Source organism: Lemur catta, chromosome 1 (genome assembly GCF_020740605.2).
Source record: "Lemur catta isolate mLemCat1 chromosome 1, mLemCat1.pri, whole genome shotgun sequence".
In the NCBI taxonomy this organism is placed as follows: domain Eukaryota; kingdom Metazoa; phylum Chordata; class Mammalia; order Primates; family Lemuridae; genus Lemur; species Lemur catta.
This window is the reverse complement of record NC_059128.1, coordinates 165,053,299-165,077,438: the sequence shown is the minus strand read 5'-3', so window position 1 is coordinate 165,077,438 and position 24,140 is coordinate 165,053,299. Positions and strand designations below refer to the sequence as shown.

General features: G+C 35.8%; 1 protein-coding gene across 2 annotated transcripts in view; it reads left to right on the top strand.

Annotated features, from left to right (window-relative positions):
- Nucleotides 1-8,580, top strand: part of MRPL3 (mitochondrial ribosomal protein L3) — a 40,731-nt gene extending 32,151 nt beyond the window's left edge. Inside the window, exons 8-10 of one of the 2 annotated variants that reach the window (XM_045538695.1) lie at nt 1,705-1,782; nt 3,257-3,334; nt 7,634-8,580. In XM_045538695.1, coding sequence (XP_045394651.1) covers nt 1,705-1,782; nt 3,257-3,334; nt 7,634-7,786 — 309 coding nt within the window. In that variant the 3' untranslated portion in view covers nt 7,787-8,580. The remainder of the gene's footprint in view (nt 1-1,704; nt 1,783-3,256; nt 3,335-7,633) is intronic. The other variant, XM_045538703.1, reaches the window with a different exon arrangement.
- The last annotated feature ends 15,560 nt before the right edge of the window (nt 8,581-24,140 follow it).

Below are 24,140 nucleotides of genomic sequence, written 5' to 3'. Positions count from 1 at the left end.
TAACTGCAAGCAATGGGTCAAAACAGTATGGAAGGGCTTAGGCATGGCAAAAGTGACACTTCCTTCTGTATACTTTTTTGTTACACTTTTTACTTTTGGAGCCATGTTAATGTTTTACGTATTCAAAATAAAAACAAGGGTCAGGGGACATCTAAAATGGAATATAACTAGAAAATGAACCTAACTATTTTTTCAATTGAATAACATAACCACGCTGAAGAGGGAGTGAAAAAACTAATTCAAGCAACTTTTAAACAGTACCAGTGGTCCCCAACTTACAGTGGTTCAACTTATGATTATTTGACTTTACATTGGTGTGAAAATGATAGGCATTTATCATAGAAACCATTCTTTCTGGTACCTGTGCAGCCATTTTGTTTTTCACTCTCAGTACAATATTCAATAAATTACATGAGATGCTCAACACTTTAAAATACGCTTTGTGTTAGGTGATTTTGCCCAACTGTAGGTTAGTGTAAGTTTTTGGAACATGTTTAAGGTAGGCTAGGCTAGGTAAGCTATGATGTTTGATAGGTTAGGTCTATTAAATGCACTCTCAACTTATGATATTTTCAACTTACAAAGGGTTTATCAGGCTCCTATTGGAGTTAGTCAAGAAGCATCTGTAATTCGGCTATATATCTTGAGGCTAAATTAAAACTGTATTGTGCACAAATGTTGGATTTTAGTTTATTTTTTTCAGTAGCAATTCTGAAATAATTTTCTATGAATTGTATCATTGAGCAAATAAGTAAATATATTGATAATGGGAGACAGGTTTTTCTCACTATTGGAAAAGAACATTAAAATATGAAAGGGGGAAAATTAGAATGAACCCTATAGTGTTAAATTTGAATTATAGGTATAAATATGCATTTACTTGGAGGTGCATGCATGCATGCATGCAAAAAAAATGTAGTGTGCAAAGAAAAAGAAATACTCAGGATTGTCTTTTAAGCTATGTTGGTTACATATTAAACAACTCTAACACCATAATGAGCCACTTCCACTGGGAGTTTCACTTATTAGTGTGAGGTACATGATGGAAAAGTGTTTATATTCTAAGAATTCATATTTTGTTAATAGATGTAATTGAGATTTGCTTCTTTAGATTTAGAAGTATTATCCATTATCAGAGTCAAAATCAGAGACTGTGAAGCTGTTTGGTTTATGTGAATCAGAGACAACCTGGGCTAGACAAATTCAGTATTCTAATAACTAACTCTGTCCTTTGACCATTTTGGTCAAGGAAAGTAACATCAAAAACAAGGAGGAGTGGGGCCATTCTAGCAGCAGTGGTGTGAATGGAGTCCATTAAGTCAGTTAATACAGAAGATGAGTTGAAAACAGGCCAGGCAGTCCATTTTTTTCTTTGAATGATGGTGTGGTGTATGTATATGTCCTTTTTATTTTTTATATCCTAACTAGAATTAGGTCAGTTACTACTCTCGTTACTGAGTTTTTCTCCTAAATCTGTTTCTTAGTCTATATTTTTTGACTAGACACAGTATAGTCAAATTTAGAAAGGAAATCCTCTAGAAATAAATGTGTCTAAATTCATGTTTAGTTCTTTCCAGAGACCTAGCAGAGTAGGACGAAAATATAAAACATTTTAATAATTCCTCTTAATTTGCCTTGTAATTTGACCAGTACTGTTTGAAATTGAGAGTACTTGAATGTGTTAACTTTGGTTCTCTCATTTAGGATGTTGCCAGAGTCTGGCCTGGAACTAAAATGCCTGGACAAATGGGAAACGTAGATAGGACAGCATATGGACTGAAAGTGAGTTTCTAAAGTGGTTATTTTTTGGAACAGTTAAATTACCTACATGAGGAGGCACTAGAACATGTGTTTAATGTGTGTATGTGATTGTTCTAATAGGCTTTACAGTTACTGTGTATGTGTATGTATGTATGTTGTTGTAGTCATAGTGGTGGTAGTGAAGTAGTCTATATTCCAAGCTATGGAAAGTTCAGTCATTAAAGAGAAAAAATTAGTGGTCTGTTATTTGACCTGGAAGATTTTCACAGGATATTGTTGCCTTAAAAAAGTAAGATTCAGAGCATTAGGTATAGTACTCTGTTTTTATAAAAGAATTGAACAAAAGCTCCCTGCATATGTATGTTGCCATACTATTATGTAATCACAGAGAAAAGAAGGTTATATACCAAGTTATCTTGGATTATATATCGCATGTGTGGGTGGATGGAAGTAGATGTGGATAAGGAGGAGAGAAGAAGACAATCAAAATGGGGGGAAAGATAGCACTAAAAAGGAGGTTGTGGTATATATCCATTTTTATAAATATATATATTTAAAAGGGAAAAAGTTAGATCTCTACAAACTCGAGAAATATAGGTAATATCTAAGTGAAAATGAGTTGTACTATAATGGCTGCTATATTTTTATTAAAACAAACAACTAATGTTTATATATGTATGCATATATGTTTCAAAGTGTAGAAAGTACAAAGAAGAAAGTAAGCCTCCCATAAGAACAGCACCCACAGATAATCACACATTTTGGTGCATGTTCTCCCTGTCTCCATTCTAGATATATTTTATTTATAAATTTTGACCAATAGAAGTTTTTTAAATTTTAAATCTAAGATTTTTTTCCACTCTATTACTTTTATACTTATCAGAGACCATCTATTTGTCTACCTTTTGTGTGTAATTTCAGTTTCTACAATATTTAACACTTATCCATTATTAGATATGAGCTGTGGATCAAACTTGATTTCCTCTCCAAATATTTTATTTTTGCAATACCATTTCTTGACCAGTCATTCTTTCTCATTTGTCTAAGTTTTTTTTTTTTTTTTCCACATGCAGATCTATTTGAGGCCCATCTGCTTAGCTCACTTATTTTAGAAATTAGACCCAGCGAGGTTGTGGCTTCTCTAGTTTCTGGTTACAGCAAGCTGGTACTAACAAGAAGATAAAATAAAATTGAATTTCAGTTTGTTATTCTTAATGGCGCCAACAGAGTCCATTGAGATATGCAAGTAGTCTTGATTATTCAGTCATATTTCTATTTAAAATGAGTTTTCTACCACTTCCATAAGATGTATCTGGTACAGCCTATTACATTCATAGGATTAGAGGTTTTTCAATTCTTACTCAACATTTTGAAGTGCTAATATGATTATTACTTTATAGTCTGCTTACATCCTCAGCTTTTAGTAACATTGTTTTAATACAAATATATTCTCAAATATTTAACTCTTAAAGTTTGGTTTTATTTTATGATTTAGGTATGGAGAATAAACACAAAGCACAATATCATCTATGTAAATGGCTCTGTACCTGGACATAGAAATTGCTTAGTAAAGGTATGTGTAACTGTTTTTATTTTCCATTGTTTATATATGTAGACATGTGCCATAAATTCTTCTTTGACTCATACATGTGGCTTGAAAATAAGTGACTGTTTTTCCACATATTCTCTGCTGAATTTTTCTGCTTTTTACTAGCACCTGAATGAAAAAAATATACAAGATAAAATGTAGCCTATGTCTATAAAACCAAGAACCTGTAAAAAGGGTAGGGCCAGTAAGCAGAAGGATCTTAGGGAATATTAGAAGGATAGATTATTAGACTATTGCCAAAATATCAGAATATCTGTATCTTTTCAAAAAAGATTGTTTTAGCTTTTTAAAGTGCCTATCTTCAAATGAATGGATAAAGACACACACACACACATGCAGTGAATACTATTCAGCCATAAAACAGAATGAAATCCTGTCATTTGTGGCACCGTGGATGAATCTGAAGGACATCATGTTACGTGAAATAAGCCAGTCATAGGGAGACAAGTACCACATGATCTCACTCATATGGAATCTAAAAAAGTTGATCTTATAGAAGTTGAGCAGTGCATTGGTTACCAGAGGCTGGGAAAACATAGAGGAGAAAAGAGGTTGGTCAACAGGTACAAAGTTAGAGTTAGACAGGAAGGATAAGTTCTGATGTTCTGTTACGCAGTAGGGTGACTATAGCTAGTTATAATGTATTGTATTATTTCAAGATTGCTAGAAGAGAGGATTTTGAATATTATCACCACAAAGAAATGATCAATGTTTAAAGTGATGGATATACTCATTACTCTGATTTGATCATTATATTACACAATGTATACATGTATTGAAGCAGTATACTGTACCCCATAAATATGTACAATTATGTGTCAATTATAAAGAAAAGACAACATGTTAGCTTTTTTTAAGAGTTACTTTGACAAAGGAACTGGAAAATACATGAGTTACTTTCTTGAGATTCCTAAAGAAAGCTGGTTAAAAGTAGACATTTTGGGGGGGGTTATTATTATGACCGGCACCACTCTGATTACACGTTTAAGTGTTTTTCTTAAAAATAAGTATTTTCATTTTAGAAAAATTCTAAAACAAAGTCAAAAAAGAAAACAAATATGTTGTACAGATAGATTTTAAGAAAAACTCTTAAGCACTCAGATTTATTTTAATCAAATAAAATACAAAATTAATATTCTGTCTGGGATTTAGGCCAACATAATCCAAATTCTCTGACTTCTGAGTTTTTAATATTCCATTCTGAAAATAAATCTGTAGTAAAAGTGATGTCAGCTATTCCTAGAGAGGTATTCTTCATTGATTTTCCAGCAATAATTGCAGCAAAAAAAAAAAAATTGAAACTTGAATCTCAGATTTTTTAAATTCAATGTTTTCTTATATATTCTCATTTTTTAAAAGTAGGTTCCATTACTAGTATAAGGCATAATATATCTTTTTAATCTTACAATAAATAAGAGTTTTACTTTTTAAAATTCCCTTTCTGGAATACTTCGCTTACTGACTGGATCACTCTCATTTTTCTTAAAAAATACATTTGATAAATTTTTACAAGTTTTTTTGTTTTTAAATTTAAGTGGGTTTCCAGTCTCCAAGTGAGCCAGTCAGTCATACTTGACAGGTATTTGAAGCCAGCAGGTTGTCATTGTACTTCTCATGACATTTTGGCTTCATAATTCAACGTATCCCTAGCTCCACATTCTAGGTTACAGGTTATGAATGTCAGAATCTAATAAAAGAGAAAAAAATTGAAAGATTATTTTCCATAATCCAGACATACTGGATGACAGATTAACTTTAAATGTCCTCAAATCCTCCTTTTCTGTCCATTTTACTACATATGTGGTTCTAGGCTGGTTTTCTAGCTGAACCTTACCATTGCTGTGACTTTTCAAGTACCACCTTGGTGTCTTCTTTGGCACCAGCAGGGATGAATAAGTCAATTATCTTGAAAAGCTATTACATGTACAGTGATACTCTGATGTGGTTGTTACAGATAATTTATAACCAGCAACAATGATCGTTTGCTGTCACTGAAGATATTCAGAAGGTACACCAAAGGCAATTCTGAAAGAGAAGCCTAAATATATTTTGAGAAACCTATAGTATCAGAGTAATGTCTAGTCTACTTTGAACTGTTATCACACTAGTAAATATACTTACAATAAACATATTTTTATTTTGATAAAAAGAGAACTCATCCTAAAAAAAAAAAAAAACTCTTTGAAATATGGTGCCTAAATAACTGTCTTTACAAAAGACCTTAACCATGATGTCTGTCTCAAACATTGAGATGTGGGTTTGGAGAGTGTTTCATGGGTTTGTTTTTGATATGTCTTTTCACCCCATTGTTTCCATTCTTCCAGTGATTCCATAGCAGGTAAATGAGGCCTCCCCCTTGCCCATGGAGTTTGAGCCACTCCCTAGTGGGCGGGCAACTTCATTAACATCCATTCACCTTTTAGGAGGTCAGAGTACAGGGCTACCAATAACTTTTTTTTTTTTTAAGATTCCAAAGTTAGTAAAGATAGTCTTAGGGATGATCAACCTGTTTAATTAACATAGGCTTTTTTATTACATTTGGATTCACTAAATGTATTAAGAGAGCCTAAAGAACTGTTGTTTACAGCATAATATAGTGTATGTTACTAAATTCTATTCATTTGTACTCATTCCTGTATTCTAAAATATAATTTAAATTTATTTTCAGATTTGCCTGGGTTTTGTCTGTGCTTCCCCCATCTTTCCTTAAAAGATTTGAACTGGTTTGCCAATAGACATAAATATAAAAAGAATGTTATAGATAATTGAGATAGTCTTGGTGAAGGCAGGGAAATAATAAATTCAGGGATAAGATTAAGTACGTACCATGCAGTCTTACACATTTGTTAAAAACGGATTGCAGACTTTTGGCCCTCAGCTTTAGAACCACCGAGACAAAAAAGATTTGAATGAGATGTCATCATTTATGTTTCAAATTGAAGAATTCTAGTACTGTAGCATTTACACTTAGAATATATAAACAATGCTTTTGTTGTCTGAAATATTCCTCAGGCATAATAGATTTATAAAAGTGTGAAAGCAACTGAGAATTAGCTCTTTGGGTCATTAATGATTATTTTTTATTTATCAAATTAGCACAGAAAGTTATGATTGGTTTTTTGCTGGGGTTTTATTTTCAATCCTAAATACTGAGAAAGTTTAAATCAGTAAGAATATATATATATTTTTTTCCTAGATAAGGTTCAACCCGTGGTTAATGAATTGGGGGGAAAAGAAACTGAACAAGTTTGTTTTCTTCTGGGCAACTTACTGATAATTTCTTGAAACAGTTTAATGAGAGAGATTAAAATAGATCTGTTTTTCTGTACTTAGCTGTTCCTAGCAGCTGTGTGCTTATTTCAACTAAATTATTCATTTCTTATTGCCAAACTGATTATGCCTTATTTTATTCTGTGTATATAATTACATGCAATTATTTTTTAATTTTTCTATGAATGAAGGCCTGTGGAATGAGTCAGAAGTTTGAAGAACCCAATAATGTTTTCCCAAAATAAAACCCAACATTTTAGATCACATCAATATCTATACTAAAATTCTTTGGTCTATGAGTTCACAAATATAATTAGAAATTTTTTAAAAAACATAGTTAATAGAGCTTTTATAAAGACTTATCGGTCTGTTACTATTTTTGTTAAATATAATTCTTTACTTTCTCAGTAAGAATGCTGTTTACTAATGGTAAGCTAATTTTCTTAATAAAAGGTGATATTTTTGGTTATGTACTCTTAGAGTTAAGACTAGCAAAAATACTGGTGAGGTTTTTTTAATCTCAGCTAAAGAAATTTATACTATAAAAAGTAGAAAATAAAATAATCAAAATAGACACTATGAGTAGATAATAAAATAGGTAATTATTCAGTATATAGTTTATGTCAGGTCTTTATATTTGAAAAGTAAATCTGAATATAAATGATATTTGAATAGTAATTTTAGAATGTAACTTATCCTATTGGGCAGTTCTGGAGATTTATAAGTTATGATAAAATGTAAAGTAATAATTGGCGATTTTATTCTTATAAGACAGCTTATTAACTTGAGTTTCTGTCATTAGATTAATCAGATTTTTGGAATAAAAGGAATGCAGTGACTGAGTTCTTTTTACTCTATATATGTAACAGTTGTATTATTCACATTAGAAAATGTCAGAGCAGATATTCTTTGATTATGAATAATAGATGAAACAGGCTACCTTTAAATAACTGGTAGCACTTATTGAAGTAAAATTTTTGCCTCTTCCCTCAGGTCAAAGATTCTAAGCTGCCTGCATATAAGGATTTATGTAAAAATCTACCATTCCCTACGTATTTTCCCGATGGAGATGAAGAAGAACTACCAGAAGATTTGTATGATGAAAATGTGTGGCAGCCTAGTGCACCTTCTATTACGTTTGTCTAACATCATTGGACTTGGCAGAACCTTACTTATTCTGTGAGCGTTGATGAGCCAGAATAGTAATATAACCAGAGATTATATTCTTTCCTTGTCACAGCAGTACCACACTTGTCATCTTTATCAACGACATAGATCACTCATTGCCCAGTTGAATTTCGTTAAAAAAATTACCTCATTAAACGTGTAAGTGAAGTAGATTAGATTTGCTAAAATTGGCAGTTTGCATATTAATTAGCAAAATATTTGTAATTTGTGGACTTCATTATTTTTAACTATATATTTCTCAAATTATCTTGAGATGTTTATAAATTTAACTTTTATTAAAGATTGGTCAATCTTTGTTGAAAGAGTGGTTGTGAAACAGTAGAAAACCATATGGTTACTATGGTGCCACCTATTTGAGTAAAGAAACCATTTGCTAAAATTCATTTTTTTGTTTATTCTTGTACATTTTAGAGCCTTAAAGGGAGAAGGTAAGTGAGATTTTTATTTAAATTACAGAAACATAAATGTTAAGGGCCTGACAAAGGAAAGAAAGAAAATCATTAATTACGGGTCATGTTTACACTTCTGTTGGAGCAGTAATTATTTTTCGATTTGATCACTCAAATACAAGATTGGTATAATCATTTTTTCTTAATGCTTTTCAAAAAGGATTTATAATGGGCTGGGATTGTACGTTCAACAAACTTCATCAAGTACTACTCAAAATGTTAATGGTTTCTGGGTTTCTCTTCATTATATGAAATTAAGATGTATTTGTAAGATGTAGATATAAAACTAGTGGCTACTCATGACAAATAGTTAAACTTAATGTAAGTATAAGCAGACCTCTTTTAAGTACTTGCTTTCCTCCAGACCAGATTCTTAATTCATATCACCCAAGAGGTTTATTGATCATAATGTTAGGTCTCCACATGATTTCCTTATGACTAATGAATTTGTATTAAAAGATCCAGCAGTACCTTCCTGGCCATATCATATTTTTCTCATTCTTCACTTTAAATCTAAATGTAGCTACATCTTATTTAAAGTTTTCACTTATTCTTCATCTTAATTCCATTAAAGATTTATGGCAATTAGCAGGAAATCTACTGAATAATATAGTAAAGTAAGAATAAAAAATCTAGGATGATATAAATTATATAGAAGAGGTGTTATGTTGGGAGGGAATGGTGCCAACATAATATAGATGAGCAGGCTAGGATATGCAGAGTTGTTATATTCAGATAGTTTGGTTCTGAGCTTCCTGGGTGCAAAAGTAAAACATGTAACATTGATCTGTTACGTATTTCTCTTTAATCATGAGTTCTTTAGGGGAAATCCTTCTATTTTATTTGTATGCCCTGTAGAATATGCTTGAAAGTAGTACTAAGTCCTAAACTATAATTTTGAACAGTAAAAATAATAGGCGTGTTTAAAGTCACCGCACCATGTTTGGTTAAAAATAACTTATCAAACTAGGTTATCTCAAGCAATCATCACATACAGGGTAAAATGCTAGAATTCTTTTCAGGGATCAAACAAGAATATCCTCTGTTACTTATATTTACAGTGGTTTTGGATGTCTTGGCCAGTTCAATAAAACAAGTAAGAATACTGAGATAAATTGGAAAGTGAGAACACATCTCATTATTTGTAAGAAATATCTACCTAGAAGATCAAAGACAGTCAACTGACAAGCTATCAGGACCAATAAAAAGAGTTTAAAAGGTAACCAAATACAGTACAAGATTAATATATAAATATATAATAGCAATATTTTATGGGAAAAATGTATACCATTTGTAATAGCAATAAAAAAAAAGTTACCTAGGAAAAGCCTAACAAGAAATGTGCTAGGGTTTTATGTCCTTTACTGAAGTACATAGAAGGAAACTTGAATAATGGGAACCAATATCATCAAGAATGGAAAGGCTTAAAATGTAAAGAATTCAATTCAATCATATTTTTAAAATCTCAACAGGACTTACCGTAGAACTATTTAAACTGATTCTAAAATTCATGTGAAAGTGTAAATTCAAGAATAGCCAACACTTAAAATGGTACCCATTAGTTAGGTATGCCCTCATACTATGCTTAGGAACTTATACTTTAAAAATATTGCAGATTCAGTTCCAGACCACCACAATAAAGCAAATATCACAATAAAGTGAATCACAATTTTTTTAGTTTCCTAGTGAATAGAAAAGTTATATTTATACTATACTATAGTATAGATATGCAGTAGCATTATGTCTAAAAAAAAATGTATATACCTTAATTAAAAACTACTATGCCCAAAAATGCTAATGATCATCCGAGCCTTCAGCAAGTCATAATCTTTACTGGTGGAAGGTCTTGCTTCAATATTGATGGCTGCTGACTGATGAGGGTGGTGGTTTCTGAAGGTTGGGATGGCTTCGGCAATTTCTTAAAATAAGACAATGAAGTTTGCTACATTAATTGACTGTCCCTTTCACAAAAGATTTCTCTGTAGCTGTTTGACAGCATTTTACCCACAACAGAACTTTTTTTAAAGTTGAAGTCAGTCCTTTCAAACCCTGTCACTGCCTTATCAACTAAGTTTATGGAATATCCTGAATCCTTTGTTGTCATTTCAACAATGTTCACAGCATCTTCACCAGGAATAGAGTCCATCTCAAGAAACCACTTTCTTTGCTCATCCATAAGAAGCAACTCCTCATCTGTTCAAGTTTTATCATGAGATTGCAGCAATTCGATCACATCTTCAGGCTCCACTTCTACAGTTTCTTTCTCCACTAAAGTGTTAAACCCTTCAAAGTCATCCATGAGGATTGGAATCAACTTCTTCCAAATTCCTGTTATTGTTGATATTCCCTCTCATGAATCACGAATGTTCTTAATGACATCTATAATGGTGAATCCTTTCTAGGTTTTCAATTTACTTTACCCAGATCCATCAGAAGAATCACTATGTATGGCAGCTATAGCCTTACATAATGTATTTCTTAAATTTTGACTTGAAAGTCAAAATTATACCTTGATTGGTAGGCTGCAGAACGGATGTTGTATTAGCAGACATTAAAACATTATTCTCCTTGCACATCCTCATCAGAGCTCTTGGTTGACCCAGGTACATTGTCAATGAGCAATAATATTTGGAAAGGAATCTTTTTTTTTCTGAGCAGTAGGTTTCAACAGTAGGCTTAAAATATCCAATAATCCATGCTGTTAACAGATGTGCAATTATCCAGGCTTTGTTGTTCCACTTACAGAGCACAGGCAAAGTAGATTTAGCATAATTTATAAGGGCCTTAGGATTTTTGGAATGGTAAATGAGCATTGGCTTCAACTTAAAATCACCAGCTGCACTGGTTCCTAACAAGAGCTTTTGGTTTCTAGTGAGGGATGTGTGACTCTTTCTTTCACTTGAGCATTTAGAAGCTGTTGGGTTATTAATTGGCCTCATTTCAATATTGTGTTTCAGGGAATAGGGAGGCTGGAGGAGAGAGAGAGAGATGGAAATGGCAGGTTGGTGGAGCAGTCAGAACACATTCGACATTTATCTATTAAGTTTGCCATCTTATATGGACTCAGTTCAGTGAACTATTACAACATCAAAGATTATTGATCACAGATCACTATAATGGATACAATAATAATGAAAAAGTTTGAAATAGTGCGAGAATTGCCAAAATGTGGCACATGCTGTTGGAAAAATAGCACTGGTAGACTTACTTGACACAGGGTTGCCACCTTCAACTTGTAAAAAATGCAATATCTGCAAAGTGCAATAAAGTGGAGCACAGTTAAACCAAGGTAGGCCCATACTTGTTTGACTTTGAAATTCAGAATACAGCCAGCCTCCATATCCGTGGGTTCTGTATCCATGGATTCAACCAACTGTGGATAAAAACTATTTGGAAAAAAAATAAATTGTTACATCTGTAATCGAACATGCTGAAACTTTTTTTTCTTGTCATTATTCCTTAGACAATACAGTATAACCACTATTTACGTGGCATGTACATTATATTAGGCATTTTAAGTAATCAGATGATTTGACGTATATGGAGGATGTGCATAGGTTATGTGCAAATACCACCCTATTTTATGTAAGGGACTTGAGCATCCATGAATTTTAGTATCTGTGGGATGGCGGTGGGGGTCCTGGTATCCCCTACAAATACTGAGGGATGCCTGTAATATATATCTTAATTCTACTTCTTTAATTCACTACATTTGGTAAAAAGATTTTAATTAACTTGTACATGCATCAAGTTTGCTGATAAAGCGATAGGAAGAAACTGTTATCTTGCAAGACAAATGAAGAGTGATTGCTGGGAGAACATAAAAGTCTTTTTTCTGCATTATGTATTTGTGTAAAAGTTTAAAGGAATCATAGCATATGAAGGTAGCCAAGTAATAGGAGAGCAAGGAGCAGTTCAGCAGGCAACTGATCAGACATAAGATGTATTGAAGAAGGCAGGGAACCTTCTTCACTAGAGAACCTGTCTCAAACTCACCCCATCTGTCACTAGAGTCAGCAAGTGATCTGTGGCTCTATTTTGAAGTTTAAGGAGATAATTTCCGATCACCTTTTGGGATCACAAGTGTGAGCTCTGTCTTCCAGAGCCAGACAGGGAGCAAAGCGTCTACTCCTGGCCCCCATCCCCCACCCATTCCCCACCGTCAGGACCTTGTACAGTTACCCATCTATTGAAGAGGATCTGGGCCCTATTATTGCAAACGTTTTGGGTGGCCCAGAAGAAATGGCCAGAATTGTGTCCTACTGAGCCAGATGGAAAAGGAGAAAGCCTTCTCTCCAGTTATGGATTACTTAAGCCAGAGTCTACCTGGACCAACACTAAGCAAAACACATGTGATTTGTTAAGAAACTTGGGTCACTATTTCTGCCTACAGCACAAGCAGCTTGCCTCAGCAGCTGCCCTCAGATGTTTGACTCAAAAATGGAACTCTGCCTACTATGGCTAGAAGGTACATGGTCCCAAATCTGGCCTGCTCACCTCTCTGGAGCCCAACCAATACAGAAGCCTACTCCTGAGCAGTGTTGACTACTGGAAAGATGTGGAAGCATTTCAATTCTCAGCAGTGGAGCCCTGTTGAGCTTGAATTTGATTTACTGTTTTAGATTTTGTCTTGAAATGGGGAAGATTTTTGTAACTAAACTTCATTCAAATTGAATATTTGTTCCAGCATACTTGGTATTAGCTATTAGTGATAAAATAATAATAACATAGGGAAATACTGAACCTTGTATAATTCTTTAGGCCTCAGGAAGGCCAATTGGTCAAGAGATACCTACTTTAAGAGTTACACCAAGTGCTGATCATCCGCTTTCCTTTCAGGGATCTTTTTTTTTTTTTTTTTTTTTTTTTTTTTTTTTTTTTTGAGACAGAGTGTCACTTTGTTGCCCGGGCTAGAGTGAGTGCCGTGGCGTCAGCCTCGCTCACAGCAACCTCAAACTCCTGGGCTTAAGCGATCCTACTGCCTCAGCCTCCCGAGTAGCTGGGACTACAGGCATGTGCCACCATGCCCGGCTAATTTTTTCTATATATATTTTTAGTTGTCCAGATAGTTTATTTCTATTTTTAGTAGAGACGGGGTCTCGCTCAGGCTGGTCTCGAACTCCTGACCTTGAGCGATCCACCCGCCTCGGCCTCCCAGAGTGCTAGGATTACAGGCGTGAGCCACCGCGCCCGGCCCCTTTCAGGGATCTTTACCTTACCTGCTAGGGTAGCCAAAGCTGAAATGCTAGTGTTGATTAGTCCTATCTCTATAGTTGGCCCTGGCATGGGAAACTGGATGATGCCAGCTATCGCAAACACTAAACTATCAATGAAAGCATTTCTTACATTTGGCAAGTGTAAGGATATAAATTATATTGACATTAATATATATAGATATTTCAGAGTCGATAGTAGTGCTCTTGCAGTCTTTAATGCTGGGGTTCAAACCTGCTTTTCAATTTTTCACAAGATGTGGAATATGAGGATGACTTTTACAGTTTATTTCCAAAGATAAATTTGTAAATGAAACCTGACCATGTCTCAATTATATGATGAAATAAATGCAAATAGAACTATGGCCTGTTTGCCTTTTTCTAGGGAAAGAGTATTATGACACAAACACACACAAATTAAATCAGTACTTAGGGCTGCTGATATTGCAGGAGAAATTCCACCAGTCTGCAAAGAGTACTTGCTTTATATTCAGTAGCTTAGTTTGTTTGTCTTATTAATCAAAAGAACCCTTCTTTGAGAAAGAATATGTCAGAAAGAGAGCTTTTCCTATTTCCAGCAAAACTAGACCTATGCACTAAGTCACTACCCACATAGATACTGTCAGCTGTGACACAATGAAAACTTACAGGAGGGAAAAGTAGCATTCAGATTGCTGATTCCAAATCTGTTGTTTGGACCTCTGGGATGAATACTACTCTACTGTGAATACCTTTAAATGTTTGTGTCACTCCTCATTCTTGTCAGAGTAGAAATACAATGCCAGCTTCCTGTGACATTGAGTCTTGCAAAATTGTCTCCCAGTCTGCAATATGGGGTCTTTCTGCTTTGTTTGGTTTTCCATGGCTGATTCCTTTCCCTTGGTAGGATGTGCATGACTCTAAAAATGCCCGTTACTGCCTGTTTTGCCTAGAGGTCACCACTTTGACAGTTCTTTCCACTTTGGCAGGAAATATGTCAGGGTGAATGGACTTGTACTGCTTATTATGTTTTTATAGTTTTATAGTGGAGCGCTTTAGTGATGAGGTAGAGCATGTTACTATTATAATATCTGTTTCACTGAACTGCTGAACCAAGAGAGTATTTGAAGACAGGCACACAGAAGTAGGTCACCATGCTGTGAGGCCACCCTGGGCAAACATCCCAGGGAGCTTTATAATTATGTGTCACTTCATGGCTACCTGTTTCTATATAGGAAGAAGTTCTTCACTTGAGATTTTTTTTGATTAATGATGGATAATGTTTCTGCTGCTTTCAGAGATTTTCCATAAAGTTGACTTCACTGTAACAACAGACATTTTTCCTTCAGTTTCCAGTTTTATTGCTATTTCTGCTGTAATGCCTTATCTACCAGCTTGGCTCCATAAATGACAATGGTCTCTCAAAGCATGCCTTACTAGACAGATGATGACTGTCATTCAGATTCTGCCTCCAGCAGTTGCCTAGGATTCACTGAAATGAGAGGACACATTTAAAGTGTCACTGTCTCCTCCAGAGTCCTAAGTGCGAAGGGTTGCCAGCTTCAATTTCATCATTTGCTTTTCTGCTTTTAAATAGTGTTTACAAAGAACTTACAGCAGTTCATGTCACACATTGGTTTTTATTCTTTTTAGATTAGTGAGGTGGCCTGTTCAAGTTTGATGGGCCAAATCAATCTCAATGAATTCAATCCATAGCACCAGAAAAGCAAATAAATAATTTTTACTCAACTGGCCAAAAAATCTTCTTGGCATGAGAGGTGCATAATTCTTCCTTTTTGGCATTTGACTGGGAGAGTGAAAATGACAATTGTGATCTTGATTCTTCAAAAGCAGACTTTATATGAGCACTAAGTATATTTTAGGGCATTTAGAAAGCTTGTTGTTTTAACAAAAATGAATAAGACATCCATTAAGTTCTGACACTGCACCGAATTTGCCTTATTTGGAAAGGAACTATCTAAATACTCTATCACAAAATTCCTGACGAAGACCCATGGATGACTGTATTAATGGGCCTGTGTCAGAGTGAATAATAATAAATGGCTTTCTTGAGCATCCAGCATAAATTTCCTTATCTAAAATAGTGGTGTGTTTAAATGATGAAGCACGGATGGCATCAGAGCTGTTGGCTGACTGTCCGTTTTATCCTGCTAACTGCAGAAGCATTGAATCTGACGCCTTATCTCGCGGAGTACTCGTGTGCTTATCTCCCCCTCCTCAGAGAAAGCTTGACAGGTTGCTAATAACAGCCAGTCCATTGCTAAAATATCGTCGATGACAGAACAGAGGTGACAGTATCCACAGAGGAAATGGATATTTAAGAAAGCATGAGTCAAAACTGAGAGAGTAGGTAAAGAAAAAAGTACTGATAAAAAGAAAATACATAAGGAAAAGATCTGTTATGTAAAAACTCTAGACTTTTTCTACTTATAAAATTAGCGCAGGCAGTATCTTCTTGCTTTGCATGGTTCATTTCCCTAGCCAGTAACCAATGAGGACACCTGCCACAGGAAAAGGATTGTGATTTAATGATCCAAAGCCCATTTTTAGACACCACGTAACCACAAAAGAGAGAGGCCCAAGGCTCTGTGGCCCACACGTGGTTGACATAAGTGTCTATGGTAAGGTCCACCCAAACACGAGGACACAAGAAGGGAGCATGTCAGCACAGGTCATCCCCATAGTAGTTCACAAAGGTGAGTCTTATCTTCACCTAACATAATGGTTCTGCACCCTGGCTGCATGTTGGAACCTCACAGGGAGCTTTAAAACCCTAGTTCAGTATTGGAATCTCGGGGCAGGAAGGGGAGGGGACCCAGACATCAGTGGTTTTTAAAGCTTCCGATGTATAGCCAAGAACTACTGGCCTACAACAACGTGATTGTAGATAGGCAGGTCATTTGTGGAACTTAGGCCAGTTAATTGGGAATCTCACTAAAGCAATTCAAACTGGAGAAAATTCTATAAAAATATAATAATAGTGTGTATATAGTACTTTATGTGTGTGTAGTACTTTATATTTTGAGGTATTTTTATGTTCACGTGAGAGTACTTTCTTGGGAAAAATGCTTAGCATCTTGTAAAAGCATACAAATGTTAGAGATCATCAACCCTGTGTTACAGTTGAGAAAACAAGCAGAATGAGAAGTCTAGGACTTATTTAGGGTTTCACTAAACAAGTGGCTGGCAGAGCCTGTGCTAAAATTGGGGCACTGGACTCTCCTGTATCCCTCTACAGAGCAACCTGGGAATCATGATTTTCTTTGAAGAACACTATACAATATTGACATTTGGTTTCCTCTATTATGAGCTGTTATTTAGTCTCACAAATCTGTATTGAATTGTTTTGGGTTGCTTTAGAAATGTGTTACTTCAGTGTATCGAATCAACAGTACAATCACAAATGAAACAGTCTGTCAATCTTAGCTTGTCTGAAGCTTTCAAAGTTAGTGTTGTTCTCAATATTTGCTCTTTTATTTATTTTACATGCCCTGCACCTGCAGCAAGTATCAAAGGTTTAGGAAAAAATTGCTGAGAGGAAAAAAATGTAAAATGAGGAAAATCTTATCCATTAACTTAGTTTCTTTTTTTTTGCAAACTAGGATAGATCAAGGCTGTTATTTTCTTTTCATGGCTGAGTGCTTTTGTACAACCCCAGAGAAGCTGTTGTGGAGGTGGATAATCTCGGGTATAGGGTGAAGTTGCACCAGCAGATTCCTAACAGTTGACTTATTAATCAATGAATCCTCCCCGCACCCCAGGCCTCATTAGGGCCCCTTTCCCTTAGGACTTGAAGGTTAAGAGTCAAAACTACACGGCTTTTATTGAACACTCACTGTCAGACGTTTTGCACCTAGTCGCTGATTTAATTCTCAACCACCCTGCCAGGTAGTTGTTACCTCTGCTTTATAGGGAGCACATTGAGACTCAGCGATTATGTAACTTTTCTAAATCAAGTATCTAGTGCGTGGCTGATCTAGAACAAGAACTGAAGGTTGCCTCTGCATTCCCAAGTCACCCAAGTTTCCTAACCATTCAGGTGAATGCCACTGAATAAGCCCTTTCTTCACCTGTGGGGAGATATGAGTCTCCTTCCTCTGTGCCACACCTGTAGACGTGACATAGACAAATTTTCTGGGAGGCAGTTTCTCCCATGTATCCAAAAGAAAAGAGTGCACTGTGTCCCTTAAGTTCTCCACTTCTCACCTCTTCTCCCATCACCCATGGCATTTGCTGGCTTGGGATGTGGGAGATCACAGTCTAAATTTTATGACCAAGAAACAAACGAAGTTTCCACTGGCTCGGTAACAAGATTTGCAAAACCTTCACTATCACCAGAGTTCAGAATCTTTTGAGGCCATTCTGGACTGAGAGTGCAGGAGCCAGGTAGAAACAACTATAAAAATATCAGATGAGGACAAATCAGCATTGCAGTAAAAAGACAAAAAGAAAATGCATTTTTAAGTGTAAATAAAGAAAATATCTCCCATTCAAAACCAAGATTTTAAAACACAAGAAGAAATCAAATACTAAGAAAAAGCCAATACAATCAACAATCAGAATAAATGTCCTCCATCTGAAATTAAAGTTATATTAATACAACAGGTCACCAAAGATCTTTTTTTTTTTTTTGAGACAGAATGTCACTCTGTTGCCCAGGCTAGAGTGCCATGGCATCAGCCTAGCTCACAGCAACCTCAAACTCCTGGGTTTAAGCAATCCTCCTGCCTCAGCCTCCCGAGTAGCTGGGACTACAGGCATGCGCCACCATGCCCGGCTAATTTTTTTTCTATATATATTTTTTTAGTTGTCCATATAATTTCTTTCTATTTTTAGTAGAGACGGGGTCTCACTGTTGCTCAGGCTGGTCTCGAACTCCTGAGCTCAAAGGATCCACCCGCCTCGGCCTCCCGGAGTGCTAGGATTACAGGCGTGAGCCACCTCGCCCGGCCCGACAAAGATCTTAATGCATGTAGGATGCTGCTGTGGTGTGAATGTGTCCCCCCAAAATTCATATGTCAAAACTTAATTGCCAATGTCATAGTATTAAGAAGTGGGGCTTTAGGAGGTGATTAAATGATGAGGGCAGAGCCTTCATAAATGAGATCATCATCCTTATAGAAAGAGGTGCAAGGGAACTCTTTGTCCTTTCTGCCATGTAGAGTGCAGCAAGAAGTGCTACCTTGGAAGCAGAGAGCAGCCCTGACCAGACACCAAATCTGCCAGTGCCTTGATCTTGGACTTTACAGCCTCCAGAACTGTGAGAAAATAAATTCTGTTCTTTATAAATTTACCAGTCTTAGATATTTTGTTATAGTGGCAGGAATGGACTAAGACAGATGCTCAAAGAGGTAACTAAAACTATAAATTCCATTCAACATGGCAAGAAATTACAAAATAAAAACAGGCATAAAGGAAACAAGAATGGATTGCTATGAAAAAAAATTAATTTAAAATGCTAGAAATGAGAAATTTAATATTTGATGAATTAGATGATTAAAGGAGAATTAATAAAGCAAAAAATAGTACTAAGAAAGTCATGCAAATCACAATAAATGTGAATCAATTAAATTTACCTATAAAAGAGGTCAGGAGATTAGAGTTCTTTTAAAACCACAAAGGTTTAAAATCTTTTGAAATGAAAAATATATATATACACTAAGACAATATTGCCAAAAGAAAGCTGGTTGTAGTAAGGCAAAAACTATTAGTAAGGACAAAGATAGATACTCCACCAGGAAGATACAAATATTATGAAATGGTATGCACCTAACAATTTAACTTTAAAATATATAAAGTATGTACTAAAACAATTACATGGGAAAAATCATGAATCCGTAAGTATAGTAGGAAAGTTTTAACATTTCTTTTTTTTTTTTTTAAGATGAAGTCTCATTCTGTCACCAAATTTTAACATTTCTATCAGGTATGTTAAAACAGACAGATAGAAGATGCAGACAAAAATCAGGAAGGACATGGAAGATTTGAGCAACACAATTAACAAGTTTAATCTAGTGGAAACTTACAGAGCCATAACTTCCTGGAAGCACAAAACTCCCACTGGACTCTTCTAGGCATTAATTAATATTTGACTCTCTTCTGTAAGATTCACTCCAGTACTCCCCTAGACCAGGCTCCTATCCATCATTTCTACCTTTATTGCATAAATGACAGTAATAGTAGCAAAGATTTATTGAACTTTTATTAAAGGGGTAATTACTTTAACCATTACTTAATTTAATCTTCAAAATAATTGTCTATGGCCGTACTTTCCAATGTGGTAGCTACTAGCCACATGTGACTCTTGCACATTTGAAATGTGGCTAGTCTGAATTAAGATGTGGTATAAGCATAAAATACACACTGGCGTCTGACTTAGTACTAAAAAAGAACATAAAATACTTTATTAATAATTTTTACATTTAGTACATGTTTGATAAACAATTTCATGCACACCAACAGCAGACCAGGCTACTCTGTGACCATGGTGGAGTAAGGCAAGAACAAGACCACTCAGAAATTGTGTCTGAGCACAGACAAAACAAGAACACAATCCAAACCACAAAAATGATCAAACATCCCACTCTCCTACCTAGTATGAGTGATTACTTCTTCTTTACCAACTACAACTTTTGTCCTATTTATTCCTCTCACCTCCTAGATAAAAATTAAGGTGTAATAAAATTGTTCCCACTTGCGGATAGCACCCAATCCAGAGCAAAACCACATTTCTTTGAATTCTTCCCCAAATCATCTAACACAAGTTCAAATCCTGTAACAACTGTTTCCTAAAACACTTTTTGAAATGCCTCGTGGCCTCTCGTGGTGTTCTATTTCCCTCACTGCAGCATGTCACTGTACGAACTTTGTTTAATTACAGGGGATTCCTGATGGCCTCTGGCCAGAGGACATTGACAGCACCATTTAACAGATAAGAAAACTGAGGCATAGAGAGGTTAAATAACTCACTTAAGTCACACAGGATTTTGGGCTGTCATCAGTGGTCCGCAATCTGGGCTGCACATCAGATTCTCTAGACACGGGGCCTGAGTGAGTATTCACATATTTAAAAGCTCCCCACAGTGATAGGCAGCCAGGATTGAGAAACAAATATGATGTCTGTAGCAGCACTTCTCGCTTTAACATACCTATTGATCACTTGAGGATCTTGTTAAAATGCAGACTCTGATTCTGGGTGGAGCCTGAGATTTCTGTTTTTCTAACAAGCTCCTAGGTTATGCAGATGCTGCTGGTCCATATTTTGAATAACTGGGTCTAAAGTGCCTCACAGCTCCGAAACACTGACTTTCTAGAAATGCGCTTTGTTTCTCTATTTATCTAAAAATACTTATTTATTCATTTGTTAAGCACCTATAATTTATCCAGCACTATGCTAGGTACTGGGAATCTAGCAGTAAACCACAGAAAATGTCTCTGCCCTCCCAGAGTTTGCTTTCTAGGGAAGGATTGAGAGGGAAGTATCAGGCTGTCCAACTAAAGCAGGGAGAAACCTAGGATCAGCTCTTTATTGATCACCAAGCTTGATGATGGCTGGGACCCTGAGATCCTCCCTCCAGCATTAACATTGTATTATTTGATTTCTCTCCTGAAAAGTATGATTTGGGAAATCATATATTGTTTCCAGAGGCATTTGTTTGCTAAAATAGTAGGAATTGGGGGATGGGAGAGAAGAAGAAAAACAATATATTCAAGGTCATAAAAATAGAAAGCATGTTGTTATTTTTTAAAAAATCATAGCAACTATGATGGAATATAAAAGTAAATTATTTAGCATCCATGAGATAATCCCCCCAAAGATTATTACAGTTTTAAAGTAGGTCAGATTCTGGAACTATGTGTCTCCAGACTACCTATAACAAGTGAAACTCAAATGTTTTCATTGCTCTTGCATTCAAATGGTTTTAACATGAAATTTTAATTTGTCTTCAAAAGTATGTCTGCTGTTGGGAGCTTGGGGGATTTGTTAACCCTGCCTTTTTTGATTCTCCTGAATGTCAGACTGGCAAACGAGTTTGTTTAAAACTGTAATTTTCTTTCTCTTAATGCTTGGTCGGTTTTGTGGGATAAAAAAGAGAAAAGCAGCCCTTAATACCTAGAAGCTAATCTGACACTATCTGCTGTGCCTTTGTGTTCTCCTGTTGAAGACACTTTCACAGAACATCAGAGAAGGCCACTCTGTGACCCTGATGGACCAAGACAAAAACAAGACCACTCTGTAATCATGTCTGAGCCCAGACAAAACATGAACATTGTCCAAACCACAAAAATGACCAAACATCCCCCTATCCTAGCTAATATAAGTGACTGTTGCTTCTTTGCCCTTTCCAGCTTCAGCCTTGGTCTATTCTTCCCTCCTGGACAAGATTTATTAAGGTGCCCAATCACTGAGTTCTCTTGGCACATAGTGGCCACTCAAGATAAAATTGTTGAATAGAACTCCAAATCCCTAATTTCATACACACCCTTCTGTGACCACTGTTTTCTGTTCTAGCTCATCTGCCTTCTCTATGATGCATTGATCTTACTGACAGTAAAGTCTGGCTTTTCACCTTCTCCAGGCCTGGCCTCAGCATATGAACATTTCTGAGGAAAATCACACCGCTTTGAGTCCGTAAATGTGGGCACCGGCACACTGTTCACACATGTCATGAGGTTCGTGGGAGAGGTGATACAGGGTGTGTTCCTGGTGGCGGTGTTGAATAGTGTTAAAATCCAGGGAAGGGAAGAAGAGTTTGAGATGGAACTGAGGGTCTTAGGGAGAAAACGAGAAACTAAGAAAAGTGAGCAGTGGGAGGTGTCATCTTAGGAAGCACTGGCTTCCAATGGAAGAAAGTGGCATTTAAGTGTCCCTGGAATAGAAAGTAATAATTTTTTTTTAGGACATGATCCTTTACTCCCCACCACTCAAATATGAGTCATCTCATTTATAAGCCCTTTTACAATATTTTCAAAAGGAATTTATTTAACACAAAAGCAATGCCAGCTAGCTTTGCATGCAGGGATAGAGAATCCCGTAGTGGCCACATCGCTGGATATTCCACAATCATTATTACCCCAGATCACTAGATGGCATGGAATCTTCTCACTCCGTGACCCGTAAATCCTCTTCCTCATCATTTATCCTGTCCTCTGCTCCCATCTCTTTTATGACTGAGCACATCTCCTGTTTCTCCTATTTTGAGGCATTCTAGAGTCTTCTCCCAAGAGATGCTTTCTTTTAAGCCCCCCAATCACCTGCCTCTCTCCCAAATTCGTCTTTAATGTTAACAAAGGAGCCTGTGTGCTGAAGTCAAAGTCTAAGAGCATCTAGTGCTAGTGTTGTCACATAGCAGTAGACAACACTCTTCCTTGGGAAATAAAGTAGGCTGGATAATGCCCCCCCAAAAGATATACATGTCCTAATTCCTGAAAACCATAAATGTTATCTTATATGGAAAAAAAAGGATTTTGCAGTTGTGATTAAGTTAAGGATCTTGAGGCAGGGAGATTATCCTGAATTATCTGGGTCGTTCCTAAATGCAATCACATGTATCCTTCTATGAGGGAGGCAGAGCAAGAGCTAACAGAAGAGGAAAAGGCAATGGAGACAGAGATTAGAGTGATGAAGCCACAAGCTATGAAATTCTGGTAGCTGCCAGACTTAAACCTAAGACATGAAACCATTAGAATTCTAGAAGAAAATGCTGGAAAAACTCTTCTAGATATAGACATAGGCAAAGAATTTATGAAGAAGACCCCAATGGCAATCACAGTAATAACAAAAATAAATGGGACTTGATTAAATTAAAAGCTCCTGCACAGCCAAAGAAACAACCAACAGAGTGAATAGACAACCTACAGATTGGGAGAAAATATTGACATGCTATATATCTGATAAAGGGCTAATAACCAGAATCTACAAAGATCTAAAGCAAAAGAAAACATCAAACAACCCCATTAAAAAGTGGGCAAAAGACATGAACAGAAGCTTTTCAAAAGAAGATAGACTAATGGCCAATAAACATATCAAAAATGCTCAATGTCACTAATCATCAGGGAAATACAAATTGAAACCACATCGAGATATCACCTAACCCCAGTGAGAATGGCTTTTATCAAAAAGTCCCAAAACAATAGTTGCTGGTGTGGATATGGAAAGAGAGAAACTCTTATACACTGTTGGTGGGACTGCAAACTAGTACAACCTCTATGGAAAATAGTATGTAGATTCCTCAAAGAATTACAAGTAGACCTACCTACCATTTGATCCAGCAATTTCACTACTGGGTATTTACTCAAAGGAAAAAAGTCATTTTATCAAAAAGACACCCACACTCAAATGTTTATTGCAGCACAATTCACAATTGCAAATATGTGGAAACAACCCAAGTGCCCATCAATTCATGAGTGGATTAATAAAATGTGGTATGTATATACCATGGAGTTCTGAACCATAAAAAAATCTGTTAATTCCTTTTGTAACAATATTGATGGAACTGGAGACCATCCTCTTTAGTGAAGTATGGCAAGAATAGAAAAACAAACACCACGTGCACTGACTATTAAATTGGAACTAATTGAACAGCACTCATGAACACAGATGGAAGTAAAACTCAACAGAAATCCAGCAGGTGGGAGAGGGGAGAAAGG